The 17,279-nt window shown below is 33.2% G+C and overlaps 2 protein-coding genes across 2 annotated transcripts; one reads left to right on the forward strand and one right to left on the reverse strand.

Moving 5' to 3' along the window:
- The first annotated feature begins 3,283 nt into the window (after window positions 1-3,283).
- On the forward strand, window positions 3,284-13,330 carry LOC147064450 (cilia- and flagella-associated protein 251-like). The gene is made up of 4 exons (XM_085957999.1): window positions 3,284-3,724; window positions 7,916-8,141; window positions 10,180-10,298; window positions 13,213-13,330. The coding sequence occupies exons 1-4, from the start codon at window positions 3,395-3,397 to the stop codon at window positions 13,270-13,272; spliced, it is 735 nt and encodes a 244-aa protein (XP_085814125.1). The 5' UTR covers window positions 3,284-3,394; the 3' UTR covers window positions 13,273-13,330.
- BCL7-like (chromatin remodeling complex subunit BCL7B-like protein) lies at window positions 12,538-16,933 on the reverse strand. Its single transcript, XM_085958000.1, has 3 exons — window positions 16,702-16,933; window positions 15,714-15,898; window positions 12,538-13,872 (listed from the first exon to the last, which is right to left on the reverse strand). Exons 1-3 carry the CDS (start codon window positions 16,788-16,790, stop codon window positions 13,745-13,747), a joined length of 402 nt encoding a protein of 133 aa, XP_085814126.1. The 5' UTR covers window positions 16,791-16,933; the 3' UTR covers window positions 12,538-13,744.
- Between the last annotated feature and the right edge of the window lie 346 nt (window positions 16,934-17,279).

Below are 17,279 nucleotides of genomic sequence, written 5' to 3' on the forward strand. Positions count from 1 at the left end.
GTAGTGCCGCTGCATGAAAACAAACCGCTTACAGTACTAGTCGCGCCACCTGTCGGCTTTTCTAAGGACTTATTGACCCACCCTCGTATATTAAAAATTTATGATTATATTATTATAATCTCGTTAATATTTATTCAACATTCACGTCTATTTTTTATATTATTTACAAATAAATAATAATATAATTGCTTCCAGGCACATTTCTAGGTTGCTGTGTTGGAAATTCAGGACTTTGGTTTCTAAACTTAACATTGTTAACACCCATCTCAAGGATAGGTTTAAAAGATAACGCATTCAAAACAGAGCTCATAGAATTCTCTCAAGATTCGTCTAGCGTTGTCATTTGTGTACGTATTGATTAATTAAATGTTATTTTTTTAACTTGATACATATTAACTGATAAGTATAGAATTATATTGCCAAATATTAATATTATTGAAAGAGCAGCTTGTTTTCCACCTAACATGTGCTAGATATTCTATTTTATTGTGGTTTCCTGAATCTTAGTATATATCACATAAGACTTCTAAATTCAGAGTCACTCATGAGTATTTAGTGTGTCGCACATACAAACACGTCAACAACGACAAATTGTCGACTTTGGGTATGTGATTTAGTTGAGATTCACAAAACACATCTAACTTAATGTGCTGTCGCATAAATGGTCAACGCAACATTGCTCATTGGAAAGACAGCTGTTAGTATTTGCAACAAATTTGGAAAATGCACAGTCTACATGTCATTGAAGTGTGTCATTTAATAAGTCACCGCTGCCGCCACGCCATGCGCAGAATCCATACTATTAGTAGCGTGTGATTCCTTTTTACATATCAAAAGGCCGTTGCCACAGCCTGCCGACAGTTTCTTCGTCTGATCTACAATCCATACATATATCCAGCTTGACTATTTTGACACTAACTCTATGGATTAAATCACCTCTGTGCGTATGTAGGTATGAGTGAATGCAATTTTATTGGGATTTTTGTATTCAGATTACGTTTGTGTCGAGTCGAATGTCTGTGTGTAGGGCGCCTGAAAGTCTTATTATGTATGAACCAAATTGGGCAACTCATAGGTGAATGATCAAAAACGTAAACACATCGAAAATTGACATTACAGATGGGCACTAGCATGACATTACTCTTAAAATAGAGGTTATTAATGCTGTAGAATTACCTGACTTAGTAAACTTGGTGATACTTGAAGTGGAGGAATAAGACGGTATTGTTTCATGTTTTTTATTGCACATGTTTAAAAAGAAATATTTTGTCATTTAGGACACAGGTTATACAACAATTCTGTACAAGTATAATTGTGTATTGAATGATTGGAGTTGTATTGGACAATTCAGGGTGCACACTAAGCCCATAGTCGCAATAATATTTACAACTTGCGACAGTCCCACAATGTTGACATTTGGAGAGGATCATGTAATGGCTGAATACAATATGAAAAATAATAAAACTCTTGAAATAATCGACATATTGAAAGTCGATAAAATCGCTAAGCCATGCGCTGTGGTTAATTATCCCAATTGTAGAAAACAAAGACTTGTCATCATGTCAACAAGCGATGTTGAGTATTATTAAAATATTATTAATTAATTTATTATTCTGAAACAGTATATTTGCATAATATAACACATATTATGAGGACATGTTGCCAACTAAATAGTAGCAGTGTTTGTATTGTTCATTTTGAATATCTTAACAGTATTTAAATTTTAAATAACACAAGTCAAAATTGCATGTTCATGTTATCAACAGTATAAATACAAAATATTGGATTGCAAAACGGGAGAAATACAGGCCACTTATTTGAGTCCACAATATCTATCACCGGTGAAAACAATGACTATTATCCCGCGGCAAGACACGTCTGATGAGCAGTTTTTACTGTTCTCCACAAATGACCACATTGGTTTGCAAATGTTGCCATTGGATGGTAACCCATATAGGTATATGGGAAAACTTGCTCATCCAAACAAGGTGAGTATAAAAAAAAGACATTCAAATAACAGACTCAGAAGAAATATTTTGGATTAAGTAAGTGGATTCCATTTCACTTTGTCTGCAAGACTTTTTGTTTGTATATCGCGCCTCTGCCGAATACACGCAAGAGATATTGTACAGTAGCAATTATAAATCTCTTGAGAGATTCTCAGCATTTACTTAGGCATAATTCACAATTTATAAAATAAAATGTTTTTATCACTTTTTATTCACCACCACGGTCGACTTGAGCAAAACGTGTGTCATAGAAATTTATTCTACATGTAAATTAGAGATACTGAAGAAAACCATCTCCTACAGATATGGAGTCATAAACATTATGAAAGTGAAGCAAAAAAAATAGCCCATGACTTACTTATTTTCATACAAACCACAAAAAGTGGTAAGCAGGGAACTCAGAAATAATGGGAACTGAAATACACAACGGGTAAGGCGATAGCAGGTAAACGACTCGAGTAGGGATGAATCCAGGTTAAACTTACACACGTGTCTAGAATACGTTTAACGTCGAATACTAAAAACTGCTCTCGGTTTATGCATTTACGCTCCTTTAATGTTGGTGTATTACACACACCATTGCAGGTGCATAATGCGTGCTTCATTTTCGTAGGACACTCACACATTCAAAAGCCTGCTTCACCATGCGGCGTATTGAATATAGCCTATTGGTATTCTATTTATTATCTGTTCTGTGGTGGTAAGCGTTCTTCCTGTTATATAGAAAAAATGGCATTTGCGACAAACAGAAACTGCTTGATAGGGAAACTAAAGAAAAGTATATCTGGCCGAAGAAGGGTTTTTTCAACATCTTTGATGGAAACATTTTTTTTATTTGACCACAAATCGATAAAACAGAAAATAAAGATAAACCTGTTTAAAGCTACTATAATTTATGATTACTACCTCATTATTAGTAGTACCTATTTTTTGTTGTTGTTTTTCTAGATAAATAATTGTAAATTAAGTGCTGATGGAAAAACAGTGTTTACGTCAGGATCTGACGATTCAACAATTATACAATGGCAGGTGAACCCAAGGTAGAATTACAAATATATTACCAGCGTACATTCCCAAATTTTTTTTTTTTTGATAATGTCCGATCCAAGAAGATCATTTTTGGGCCTCCACAGAGGGAGGTTTATATTAACAGATTTTTGATTTTATGAGAAATTTGATGGCCACTTGCTCAACCTACTATATCCATGATCTGACTCAGATACGACTTGAAAAACAATATGTGTATTTGCCAGATCCAGGATTCGAACCTAGGACCAACGCCGACACTTAAGCCACTCGGCCATCGCGGGCACATAATTATCCTGCATAAAAACTAGGGCCAGAATGACTTATACGGGGATTAATCATGTGGGTGTTTAATAGAAATGGGACTTCTGCTAACAAACGCATCATTTGAATACTTATTCGAATGTGACTCATACACTTATTATACTCATGATAATGATTTTTTTTACTTAAGTTCTGTGGAGAAACAATCTTCAAATAGTGGAGTGGGAGTCACTCCATATTTATCATTGATAGAGGGGGGCAAAGAAGGCAGAATTTACAAAGAAATGAAGGTTCTATTTTACTACGCTCAAATATTATGTGAAGGAAGTTACACTCCATACATCAGAGACATTGGAGACAAGGTCAATGTTTCAAAACTGCCGGACATCTTGAGGGGGATCGGATATTTTCCATCGGAGTATGACGTATGTATAATAATGTAATGTATTGTAGTGAAATCAACCATTTAATTGCGTGTGATAATGTTTTAAAGTATGTCATAATTATTCATATTTTGTTTGCGATAATAGCTAAAATTTTATAACCTTAATAATATAAGTCAATTAGTGCAAAATTAGATATTTAGCTGTTTGCCCAGCTTATTAATTTTACTGGATCAATGACACATCAATGATCAATCACACAATGTAATGTCAGATGCGGGATGCGAACTACACCCATGGCTTACGAGATGGATGCTCTACCAAACAGTGGGGAAGGGTGGAGGTAGGCTGTTAAGATTCGATATAAATAGTGTACACTAAACTTTGTCAGTCAAACATATTTATTTTCATTGAACTAAAAGACTACAATGTGTAGATAGTGTTTGTTAGTTTTTAAAATTCAATTCAAGCCTGCCTAATCCAAGCCATAGTAGATAATAGTCAAAATATATTCGTTTATCCATAAAACATCTAAAATTATGCCATGATTAAACCAAACATAATTTTAGATATTTTATAGATAGAAAAATATTTTTTATCGATGATTTGGTATAGATAGGGTTTAATAAATTTAAAAAAAATAACTAACACCATCTGTAACATGTATTCTTAATTAAACGAAAACAAATAAGTACATATGACTGAAAAAGTGTGCAGGTTATAATTGAATTGAACTATCTGGAAATTGTATTCTTAGTTCAATTGAAACAAATAAGTATGACTGACAAAATACAGTGTGCACTATTTATGTCGAATCCTAACAGCCTACCTCCATCCCTCGCCACTGCTACCAGCCGGTCCACCATTTGGCACACTTACATGCTACCATTATTTGTTTTCATTACACAATCGCAGGTCACTTTCAATTCCTAACAGATTTTGTAATGACTGTTACATATTCATATAAAGAATTGGTTTTTTCTTCTTTGATATTGTGTGCGTCCCAAAATATGCAAGATGAAATTTAAGTTGAACAGAACTCGGACCTCAGTAAAACAATGATTTCACATTTTAAATTATACTATTTTTGTTTATTCAAATGAATATACACATGTGCAGTATTTTTATTAACTACTAGCTGACCCAGCGAACTTCGTACCGCCTGAGAATCAATATACTTGTGATATATTAGCTGAATTATATTTAGTTTTTTATCAAGTTAAAATGAATACTCAAAATGAATAAGTTCAAAAAATGTGCAAAAATCAAATCAAAATGAAAAGTATTTTAATTACATTAAAGTGTACACCCACGATGACCGCGTAGATTATGCGCCTGTCTATAGTGTCGAGGGTCCCAGGTTCGAATCCTGGGTCTGGCAAGTTCACATATTGTTTTTCAATTTATGCATTAGTCAGAGTATTGTCCTAATACGTTGAGCAAGTGGGTGACATCCATTTTTCGTAAAAATAAAATCTGTTAATACAAACCTCTACTTTATCAGACTTGGTCAAAAGAAAAAAAAAGAATGTAATTCACGTGGCAGCAAGGCTTTGTTGAAGCGAATCGAAATGATTCGCGTAGCATTGTTGCACTACTTTCTGTTAAACTATTTGCTGGATGGGTTGCACTCAGGTCGATTCCCTTCATTGAAGCACCTTGTGATATACGACATTTTTCGTTTTGTTGTCAGGTGCGAAAACAAATAAAGCAGATGGTTTGCCGACACATGAATATTTTACGTACAATTGACCGTGAGAGAAACATTCATTTTATAGATTCAGGCCACAAACATTCAAGGATTGGCCTTGTAATTTGTTGATCGTCATGCCGAATGCAAGACAAATTGGAAATTGAATTCGTTTAAACTCGAATGGCATATCGGTTGGGATCATCGAAATTCTTGGAATGAGAACTTCCTCACCTTTGAACATTCCTTAGATTATCGTCGCGTGAATCAAATTGCCCATGAGTTTTCTCACCACCAAACGCGTTCCGTTACATAGTTTTGGTTTGTTCAGATTTCAAAGCATGATGACTACCGAGCCAACCCACTGTTGTAAATTGTGCGGTGGCAAGCCAGGCAGATCCAATGAGTTTAAAAATTCAGTTGGATAGTTGGTTGCTTCGTCTTCGTTTGTTACACAGTCGATAGATTTGAAGGAATGCAGTGGACCAACGATTTGATTTTGAATTGTGAAGTTTAAGTGATCCACATCTTTGTTCTTTGCCGCAAGAATGCTCGTTCACTCAACCAATTGTGATTTTTGTGGTTAGCAATGATATTCGATAACACTTTGTTGATGAGTTCGTCCATAGTTGAGACAAAATTGCAAAAATTCAGCAGAAACGAAATCAATCCGTTCGATTCATCGACAGGAACACGGCTGTTACCGATAGTCAGCAATTGCTTGGAGAAATCTTCGGCAGATGGATCGTTTAGCAATGCAATGCTGAAGTTTCTTCACATAGCGCCACAGAGTCGATGATTTGAGGCAAGCATTTATTTCATCGGCAGCGGCCGATCTTGGAATGACTGGTAGTGTTTGGCGGAAATCGCCAGATAGTAGAATCATTGCGCCTCCAAAATTTCTAGAGTCGTTACGCAGATCTTTCATAGTTCGATTAAGTGCTTTCAATGCGCGTTTGTGCGCCATTGTGCATTCATCCCAGGTGATGATTTTACTTGCTAACAAAACTTCGGCCATTACCGAGTGTTTCGCAATGTTGCATGTCGGTTTTTCAGTCGTTTGCAGGTTTAAGGGCAATTTCAACTTTAAATGAGGCGTTCGGCATCCTTCTAGCAACGTGGCCGCTATCCCAGAAGAAGCATTTGCCACAGCATTTTCAGATCTCGCACTCACAGTATCCAAAATCAATGACATGAGGAATGTCTTCATTCTTCCACCGGGCGCCCCGAGGAAAAATAAGCCTCCATTTTCATCATTAATTGCCTTCATTGGTGTATCGTACACTTCTTTCTGTTGGGGGTTCAACAGTGGTACATTCGTTCAAACTGATTGGTTCAATGCATGTCGATCATAATATTCACATTCATGTTCCAATTCTCGATTGAAAGCGTCGTACATTCCACGATGTGGCGTTGGCATCCCTAACTAACAAATTGCTGCACGTGAGGTAACACATGTCTTCGATCAAAAGCAAAGCCTGGTTATGTATCTCCTCATTCACCTCGAGATCGGGATTCCCTGAACTGACACGAATTCAATGTAAAATGTCTTCTGACACGTCATCCTTGTATTTGCTCTACAGTTCAGGTAGATTCGATGGGAAGCATGTCGAAATAATGATAGTAAATAAAGTGCGTATCTGACTTAGAGATGCAGAAACAATTGCTTCAGCGATTGTCATATCGCAATGAGTATCGTTTTCAAGCAAATTGAGCTGTTGACATGAAGCACGAAATGTTGGGCACACTACACCATTGACAGTTAGACATTTCGACTATCATTCTTTCTTTTGTTTGTTTGTTTCTTGTTTATTGTTTCTGTCATGCATCAGAGATGGCGTTGTATACGGATTTAAATTTTTTGTGATTTTCTTTTATTTTCGAATGCGCGAATGGTTCATTGTTGAAAATGTCAAAATGTATGAGAAAATTAATTGTATTCATAATTTTCTTTTCCGTGAATTTTTCTGATGTTTTAATAGTTATTCTGCTATTCGGGGCTGAGACAAATCCAACAAATCAAAGATCGTAAAAATCGGTCCAGCCGTTCTCGAGTTATAAATGGTGTAACTAACCCGACTTTCTTTTATGTATATAGATGAAAAAAATTATAACACCTCAGAACATATCTTTCAGAAACAATTACACAAATGAATTTTAATGTTATTTACACCAAATGGAATTTGAACCAATAACCCTGAACATGTCTGCAATAACACCTCAGTATCATATATTGTTTGGAATTTTTGTCAGAATTAGTAAGTATGTGATAAAACATAGCACCCCAACCGCAATGATTATGGGTTCTAGTCCCATTTCGTGTAAATATATAAAAAAAAAATCTAATAAGTACAAATTATATTTTTGAGGTGTTATTTAAAATTATGTAGATTTTGTATCATGACTTACTTACCTACCACTTAGGAGATCAGCATTTTTTTAGTAGCCGGTAGTTACCTAATACTGTACGAGTTAAAAGAGACAATTTTATGATGTATAGCCACAAATTAATTTAGTAATCTAAGATAATTTTCAATTTCCAGATTGAAAATCTTATGAGAGAGGTTCATTATCGTACTTGTAATACTGGAATAAATAAATCAATTTCCTTTGATGAGTTTTTGAAGTTATATGTGAATCATAGACCATGCTTTGGAGAGCAATGCTCAGAAATAATGAATGCATTCAAATTTTTCTCCGGTGGTCGCCGAACTCTTGAGTCTCTTACAATGAAAAAAGAAAAACTGATATCTATGCTCGAAACATATGGTAAGAAATAATTCAGAAAACATATTCTACATTCTCAAGGCTTGTTACTAGATTCAAATGATCGAAATGATCCAAATAATCTAAATACATTACCGAAACAAATGTAAGAAATCTTATGGTTCTTTCATCAGGGGACAACAGATGATTATAATGATTTCTTTTTCGAGTGCAAGCTTTTTTAGTAATGTTTTTGAAATTTTATAATAAAGCCTATTTATACTCAAACAAACGGAAAAAAAAATTACGCACAAGAGCATGTTATACTTTGAAAAACTTGCTTCGAATCATTTAGTGAAGGGGAAAATATTAGTGTCAATTTCAATTAATAATATCTATTATTTAATTTGTAAATAACTCAAAATAAAAAAAGATACATAGATAGTTCTTCACAATAAGTTGTCTCTACCATATAGCGAACTTTGTTTTTAAATAAAAATAAATAACAATGTAAAAATTAAATATAATTAGGTAGGTAGGTACCATAAAAAAACAGTTATAAAAATCTAAATAAGTACCTACCCTAGATTCCCTTAGCACTGACGTAAAATATTTTCTCTAGTCCCATGGATACCCTAAATTGTCTTAATCTTACATGATTTCGATGCTTGTTTGCTGTCTCTGGTACTCAACTGAACGGCACTCACCTGTTTTGTCAGCTAAACTATGGAGTCTCTAGAGTCTTACTATGAAGATGAATGAGTATAAAAAAAATCAATGAGCGTACTTATGTATGCGCGTTAGAAGTTATACTTCTTTGGCGTAACAAAATAAAATAAGCCGTTACTTGAGTCTATTAATATTAGTGGATTAGGTTGATGAAAACGCGCGCGATTCATCTGTGTCTCATATAGCACATTTGTAATTTAATTATTGTATTGGACCAAAACTCATCTTTGCATCGATTCACTCATCGATTCAGAAGTGCCCATGATGAATTAATAAAAAATCAAATTTTATTATATTTTTTAAATTATTTACCAACGCAACATTCACAAAATTTATTTATTTATTGATATATATAATTTTACTCATTAATAATACTTACATAAATATAGCCTCAAATCTTGATTCACAATCTTTACAATGAAAAATAAATAAGGTTTTATGAATATAAATTAACAGTGTAGAATGTTAGTCTCCAGAAATTTGTTAATAAACATATATATTTATTATGATACAATATTGGTTATGTTTACAACACATGCTGTTTACTTGGTTGTATTGAATGACTAACTTGAGACCGAAATGAATACAATCATAATAATAAATTATGTATTGCATCGGCGCGCGCAACTTCTGTCACATGCCAAATGCGTTACATCGGTGCGCGCAACTTCGTCATATGCCAAAAATACACTCTGATCTGTTTTCCCAAACGCGCCAAAAGAAGTATAACTTCAAAAAACTGATGATTGTTTTGATGCAAACTTTTGATGTTTCATTTAAAAACTTCTAAGCATTTGATAACTAAATGGAAATGTTAAAAAATATTTAGCTTCTATTCACAGAAAATATAATATGTATCTTTTGGAAGATTCACATTTTGTTATATCCATTAGACGTTTTCTATGCGGAAAAGTGTCTAGAAATCCTACAATTCTTTGTACTTGAAGTTTCCACTTAAGCATGTACCAAAGCGACTAAAATGTGCAAAGCAAGATCTTAAGTCTCAGATTATATAAAATATGCCTTCAGAGACTTTGAAGGTGGGACAAGAAACTAAACGAGACGCATGCGAAATGTGGTGCTACCTGATACATAATATATTATTTCAGTCTTATTTAAAAAAATATTTACTATCAACTGAAGGAACTTGATGGAATTTGAATCGTATTTGATTTACATTTTCTATTATTCCATTTGATTCGTTTTTAGAGAGCTGGGTTTCGCCTTTCAGAATCTTCAAAGGTAAAAATCATGTACCTATATCTATTTTTACCAACCTTGTCTCACATGGTTTTATTGTTTATCGAAGGTGAATTTGGTATTGGTGAGTACAACACCAAATGTGTAAAAGTATGTTGACATTACTTTGCAGGTGATCAATTTAGTGAAAAAGTAACACGCAGCATATTAAAAATATTGGGATCACAGATGACCAAGCGGAGCATAATATTGGATTCAATTATGAATGACAGTTTTGATTTCCTTCCAGATGTAAGTGAACAATTGAAAAAAATAATAAATGAAATAAAATTTATGTCTTTGTGGATATATAGGGAAATTTTTAGCTGAGAAGGATTGATAGATGGTGTTGGAATTGTGAGAAAAACGACAATAGCTTACTTTGGGTAAACCTTATTGTATTTCGTACTGAAATATTTTATGCCACAATATGAGGTAAGTGTCTTAACCAATTGCCATAGGCCATTTCAAATTAACTACCTAGCCTGGGGTTTTACAACCTGTGACAATTAAAACATATTTTAATACTATTATTGGCAGTTTTAAATTTACGGAAATAATAGTATTTTATAACCAACACTCTATCCGTGAGGAAGATTGAACCAAACAACAAACATGTCATTTACCTCTTTCGTCATTTCACCAGACTATTTAAATATTTGTTTCTAAAAAGCTTCATATATCGAAATGTATATATGTCTGATTTGCCAACAGCCTAACTTTTGTATTTAAAAAATCAAATTTTTAGTCTGTATAATATATTCAATTAAATTGTAAAGTAAAATTCAATAATAAAATTTCAATTAAATCAAAAGAAGAAGAAGAATAATGAACGTTCGTTATGCGAAGTTTAAGAATAAATGAAACATTCTTTCGTTGCAGTAGTTACTTTCTGCACGGAAACAAGTGTTTGTTTATAATATAAGTACTAAATTATTTTAACTTAGCAATTAACCTGACAATCTACAAAAAGAAACCTGGAAGTTTTGATAAATATTTTGGGGAATGCCTTAGAATTATTTTTCGGAATGAAAATTACTATAGATTTTGAAAACAAAGCAAAAAAGCAGACTTCAAAATAAGCAAAATCTTATTTTATTTAAAACCTAACAAGTATAGTTCCACAAACAAAAAATTAGAAAAATAAAATTTCATGTTATGACAAACATTCATCAAATATATCTACTTATATAATATTTGTGGTCTTTGGTTAGTGACAAGTGCCAAATTGGTGAATTTTAGATAGGTGTAGGGTACACAGTTTCACCAAGTTTTGTGAACTCTTTCAATTGATCAATCCATGCTACTAAAAAAATAAATTTTATAACATTTTCCATTGCAATTTCTTTTCTCTACAAAGAGAAATTAAAAGTTCAAACCCTTCTAAAGAAAAATATCAGTTTTGCACATATCACCATTTTGCCAAAGACTACAGATATCGATGACCCAGTTCCATAGAGCTATAACAAGAATTACTATTTTTAGAAAAATGGCTGACCAAAGTTTTAGCTCGTCTAAACTGGTTCGTAAAAAAAGTGACAGCTAATAATTATTAGTCTCGTCTTTTAGTGAAATATGTACTCAATAGTTTCTAGTTTTAGAAGTGAAGTCGTTTAATGCAATGCACGAACTGACAACTTTATAATATTGCCTTAACATAATATCCTTTGTTGGCATCATCTCAAAACATTAGACAAAGTGATTACAGTACCTCCCATAAATTAGGGTAACCAATAATAAATATAACTATTTTTCCCTTGGATCAATCCCAAGTGTCTGGTTGATTTTGATCATGGCAAGTCTTTCTCTGAGTACCTCGGGTTGGGTTCAACTTCCACTCACATGTGCATCGTAAATTATTTTAACTGCTCTTTACATTATCCATACGTTTGATCCACCCATACAATAATTATGGTAGATAATAAAGAGTACCTACCCACATTCAGATCATTCGGAATTCTTCAGGTACTTAACATTTTCATTTTATTATAAATATGATTTCGTGGTATTCTATCTACGGTAAAATGCCGTTAATATAAATTTATCTATTTCAATTCAATTATAGATCTCGAGTTGTTAATAATTTACCAAAAAATATTTCCATACAGCAATATCTTGATTTATCCATATGGAAATATCTGCTTAACGAGAGAAAATTAGGATTTTTACACCTCTGTGGAACTGAAATAGGGTGATATTTGAATATAATGGCTAATACATATAACTTAAATTTTTTGACTTGTTCTATGGAACTGGGTATATAAAAGACTCCCAAATAATATAATAATATTTTTGGGCCCGAGAGGCGAACTGAGTGATGTGGTATCTGGCAACTTATTCAGTTAATTTAAACTGTGTAACTTCAACTCATAACATATGCCATTTTAATTGAAATTTTATTATCTCATTCATCACTAAATACGTAAATGGCAGATGAAAACAATAATACAGTATTCGTCTATTGTCAAAAAAGGGAAAATTTGCATTTTTTGTATGACCCAGTTTACTTCTCGGGTTCTGATTTATCCGATGTGTTTGTAAAACTGGCCTCATTGATTATCTCAAAACAAGGTTAGGTGACTGGAGTGTGTTTTAATATAAGTAACACAATAAATTACATAATTTCAATTCTATGATAGCCATCGTAATAATTTTAGCAAAAACAAAAAATAATATCTATATTCTTTCATTTCTTGTTTAGACAGTATTTATTAATATTTAATGAGGTGTCATTATTTATATCAACGCTAAAACAAAATAAGTCGATCATTGTCTTAGAGCTTGTGCAGATGACACGTGGCTCGGCGAGATACGTCGTAAGTGCATGTGGACGGCTTAATGAGGTGACCTGTACCTCGACCGTGTGCGAGAAGTGACATGCGGCGATTACATGTGAACGGCTCAATGAGGTCACATGTACCTGGAATGCGCACGAGTCAAATCACGCCATCTATACAAGTCCTTAACAGTAACAATTTGTAAAATTGGAGAATTTCTTTGTCTGCGTAGAAAAGATTGCATCAGTACTTACACAATCAAATTGGTAATTGCACTGACAAATCGTTATACATCGATATACAATATACTAAGGATTCTGTGCTACCCTATAGGTCCCTTGTTCAAACAATATATTTCAAGTTTGAATCCGACTAATATTTATTTACAGGACATAACGATTGAATACTTCATGGAGGACCTCTTGGGACTGACGTTAAATGAAAAGTAAAATATCGGTGACGAGAATACGAAGAAGAGCCACACGAAGTTCTAAAACCAACAATTTCAATGGAATATTTGATTGAGAAAACAAAATAAACCAGCACACAAATTGTACTATATTATTCACATAACTACTACTAAATCAGTTCAGTTTATATTAAAATTAAGCACTGATTCACAAACCAATAATCCGTGCCGTCGGCCATCGTTGAAGATGGATAAACCTTAGCAAATAAATATTATTGAAATTATTATATATTTTGTACCTATATAAACATTACAAATTATTGGTGAGTAAAACCGGGTCACTGCACAATATTTATAGCTAATGGTATAAAACGATTTCCTTTGCAAAAATCATAAGTTTTATCGAACGGCTCACTGAACACACAAACACAACTTAAAAATGTTAATTATACAAAATGCAATTTGATGTATTATACAACTAAATAAACGCGTGAAGGTATGTACTATTTCACTTATTCGTTCTTTAACCGTTTGGCACCGGTGCCCGCTTCACTACTCTGCGAGTTGGAGTCTTCCGAGAAGGCCATATGAGAGGAGGAGAAATCCATCGGCCCCTGAGAATCACTCACTGTGGAGAAACCTGAAAATTAATTTATACAATTAGGAAAATGTACAAGCACTTCATAAATACAGTTAATGACAAATCGCATAACACTGCAAACTCGGATTATGCAGACATGGTATAGACCAGCTGAATTTTATTACCATTTTGTGTAGCCCTTTATTATTCGAAATCCTGCTCATAAAGTTAGAGTTATATCCAAAGACGATGAAGAAAACCTTCTCTACAAGTCATTTCATATTACAGATTTGTTTATAGCAAATATTTGTGAAAAAATGCAAGCATTTTAAGCAAATTTCTAAAATAATAAGAAATTAATTGTAAACACTTTGCAAGCAGCAAGCAGCAATTCTATAAGTTATAATTAATCATAAAGCATTATAGCGCCTGTACAATATTGATACTTTAATTGATATATTAATAAAATGCATTTTTTTTTTGTACTTATTCCACTATAAAATTGCTGTCGGCAATAGTGCTTATTTTAAACTATTGTGACAATAACTGTTTACATGTAAAAGTGCTGACTGTCTCTCCAATCTCATTCTTCAAGAGTAAGCGAGACGCGATATTATCATTTTTGTTACTATTTGACAGGACGTATTGAAAACCGGTTAACGTCAAAATGAGTAGCTTGTTTTTTTACCGGCAGGTTCGCCATTATCGTTGTACTGAGCAGGCGCAGATTTTATTTGCAAGTTAAAATTCAGAACCTTCCAAACTTGTTTGCAGGATAATACATGTTTCCCCATACATTTTCTTACTGTGTACAGTAAATCTATGCACGTGTAAATGGGGTATTAGTAGGTATAAGACCTTAGCATTATATAATTTAAAATATTTATATAGTAAAATTATGTAAATATTATTATTAATATTATCTAATTATTAACTATAGAAACAAATTAAATTCAAGCTATACAATGTATTTAGTCTACAAGTCAATAATAACAAAATGTATAAATTTCCGGAGTTTAGCACGCTGGAATGCGATAAGATTGGCCACATTTGCTAGTCAGACTTTCAGTCTCAGCGATACAAAATATTTGTGGGACAGAAAACATTCTCTCTCGGACGTTTCATAAAAACGGCAATCATACAGATCATCACACACATCATACAGATCGTAACTGTAACATTCCTTCAACAAATCTCACCGATCTCTATACGAACCGTTGTTGTTATGACCCAGAGCGACTGATCCCTATATTATCATCCGATCATCACATATGATTGAATAAAGCAGTGCATGTAAGGGTTGCTCGTCACAAAGTATCAGTAAATATATAAAAAATCTCAATGCAAATATAATATTTTGACCTTCTGTAATTGTTATAAAACTTCCATTAAGGTGATACATCAATGAAACGGCAAATAATTTTCAACTATAGGCGCGACGAAATTTTGGACTCCCCGCCATTCGGAGAGAGAACGTCGAACTGGAAACACGTCAATTTGTTTCGTGATGGCGACGGGCGTATTAATTTCTAAATCGTGTAAAGATGACTAAAAACATTACCCATTTACTTTAAAAAGAAAACATGACAATGATTATATTATTATTATTGTTACTGATAGAACAATAAACAGAACATTAAATGGACACATGTTGAATTTATATGACAAATTATATTTCGTTTGACATGCGTCATTTGCACCCACCCGCGACCCACAATCCGCGCATCGCCTAGCCACTATCTTTTTAGACCGTGCCTCAACTGAGGTATAACCTTAATTTTAAATATTTTAATTGTACAATGACTCCCTAAAAAACATTTTAGATAGGTAGGTTATATTGAATTACCTACTATTTACGTATAATAGTGTTTTGGCGGAATGGTAAAATTATAGAAACTTACATGTATTTGAGTCTTCAGCTAGTCCAAAATTGGAGTTTGAAGAATCTTGACCTTTTTTCGTGCAAGGTGCATTTTCTTTATTTTCTGTTTTCGCTGAAGATTTCTTCTTTTGTTCACTGCTGGATATTGGAACCCATTTGTATATTTTCATAGTGGTTTCTCCAATTGTGACCCACTTTTTTTCCCTGCAATCAAATGCAATGTGAGATGACTTAAGCCTTGGATAGGAACGGTACCAGGGAACTCGTAAATAATGGGAACTGAAATACCGTAACAGGCAACCGATATCAAGTGTGGAAGGAAATGGGATAAAGCTAAAAATGTGTCAAGATAACGCTTGTTCTTCGTTCTGACGACTGCTCTCAGTTTATGCACTGATGCTCATTCAATATTGGTGTATTTGAAGGTTACAACACATACTATATCATGTCTATGTGGGGTTCATTTCATAGGGCATTCACACATTCAAAACTCGGCGTCAAAATGTAGTGTACTGGGGTATAGCCTATCAGAATTCTATTTACTGTTGTGTGAACGGTACCGATCAAATGATTTACATTAATTACAATAATTCCCAGGACAATACATATTATAATTTATTATTATTACCTACATAATATAAACAATTTGTATTGTATTTCTTCATATTATTTTCTGTTTGTTTGCGTTGGTGTCATGCGATTTAATAATAAAATTCAAATTATTTAATATGATTAATATTCCCTGTAAACTATTTCAAAGATGAATTATTTTATTGGTTATTTAAAGTTTAATTAAAGCATGAAATTCATGGGTAAACAAAGTCATGAAGGAGACAATAATTGAAAGTCTATTATTAAAAATTATCTAAGCAAGCAATAGCCATTGTAGAATATAATAAATTCTATATTGGCTTATGGTGTATTTTACAATACAGGTAAATCATAATCATGAATGGTTTTAAATAGTAATGTTAGTAAAAGTTCAAATACAATAGACCAAATCTCACCAATGGCGTACTTTGTCGACAACCTGCATCACCCGCTTGATATCATCTTTCGCCCGATTTCTTGTTTCGGCTCGAACTGAACGTGACATTTTTTAGATTATAATTCACTTAGGTTTAGGTAAAATAACCATATAATAATATTAATTTAAAAATATACCAATTTTTTATAAAAACTAATACATGACAAGCTGCGAGGAACCGTCAATGATGGTCATATAGACAATAATAGAATAAAACCATAGACTACAACAATGTTGCCAACTGCCGAACTGCCTGTAGACAGTAGACATTATTTTGAGATGGAAAAATAAAGCCTTCGAGACTCGAGAAAAACACAAAATAATATTATGTATACTGCCCCCCATAAGCAAAAGGCAGCTATTTGCCAAAGTAACATTTCGAGATAATGAGACATTAACGTTTTTCAACTTTTCTTAAGAATATTTTCAATAATGTGGATGAATCTTTTGATTTATGGTACATAATTATATTATACTTATGGTAGTAACCTACGGTGGCCTTACGGTGGTTACTTTGTGATTCTTGATCAAACTACATACACAGTTCTATGTAGTACT

Source organism: Rhyacophila brunnea, unplaced genomic scaffold, assembly GCF_057557595.1.
Source record: "Rhyacophila brunnea isolate RB1 unplaced genomic scaffold, BYU_Rbru_1.0 scaffold_7, whole genome shotgun sequence".
NCBI lineage: Eukaryota > Metazoa > Arthropoda > Insecta > Trichoptera > Rhyacophilidae > Rhyacophila > Rhyacophila brunnea.

Bases quoted from the DNA above. Each gene is read 5' to 3' on its own strand.
- BCL7-like (XM_085958000.1), bottom strand. From the start codon at position 16,790: ATGTCACGTTCAGTTCGAGCCGAAACAAGAAATCGGGCGAAAGATGAT. The intron at 15,899-16,701 runs GTGAGATTTGGT...ATTTGATTGCAG, and splicing joins GTCGACAAAGTACGCCATTG to GGAAAAAAAGTGGGTCACAA. The intron at 13,873-15,713 runs GTAAGTTTCTAT...ATTAATTTTCAG, and splicing joins AGCTGAAGACTCAAATACAT to GTTTCTCCACAGTGAGTGAT.
- LOC147064450 (XM_085957999.1), top strand. From the start codon at position 3,395: ATGGGACTTCTGCTAACAAACGCATCATTTGAATACTTATTCGAATGT. The intron at 3,725-7,915 runs GTATGTATAATA...TTCAATTTCCAG, and splicing joins ATTTTCCATCGGAGTATGAC to ATTGAAAATCTTATGAGAGA. The intron at 8,142-10,179 runs GTAAGAAATAAT...ATTACTTTGCAG, and splicing joins ATCTATGCTCGAAACATATG to GTGATCAATTTAGTGAAAAA.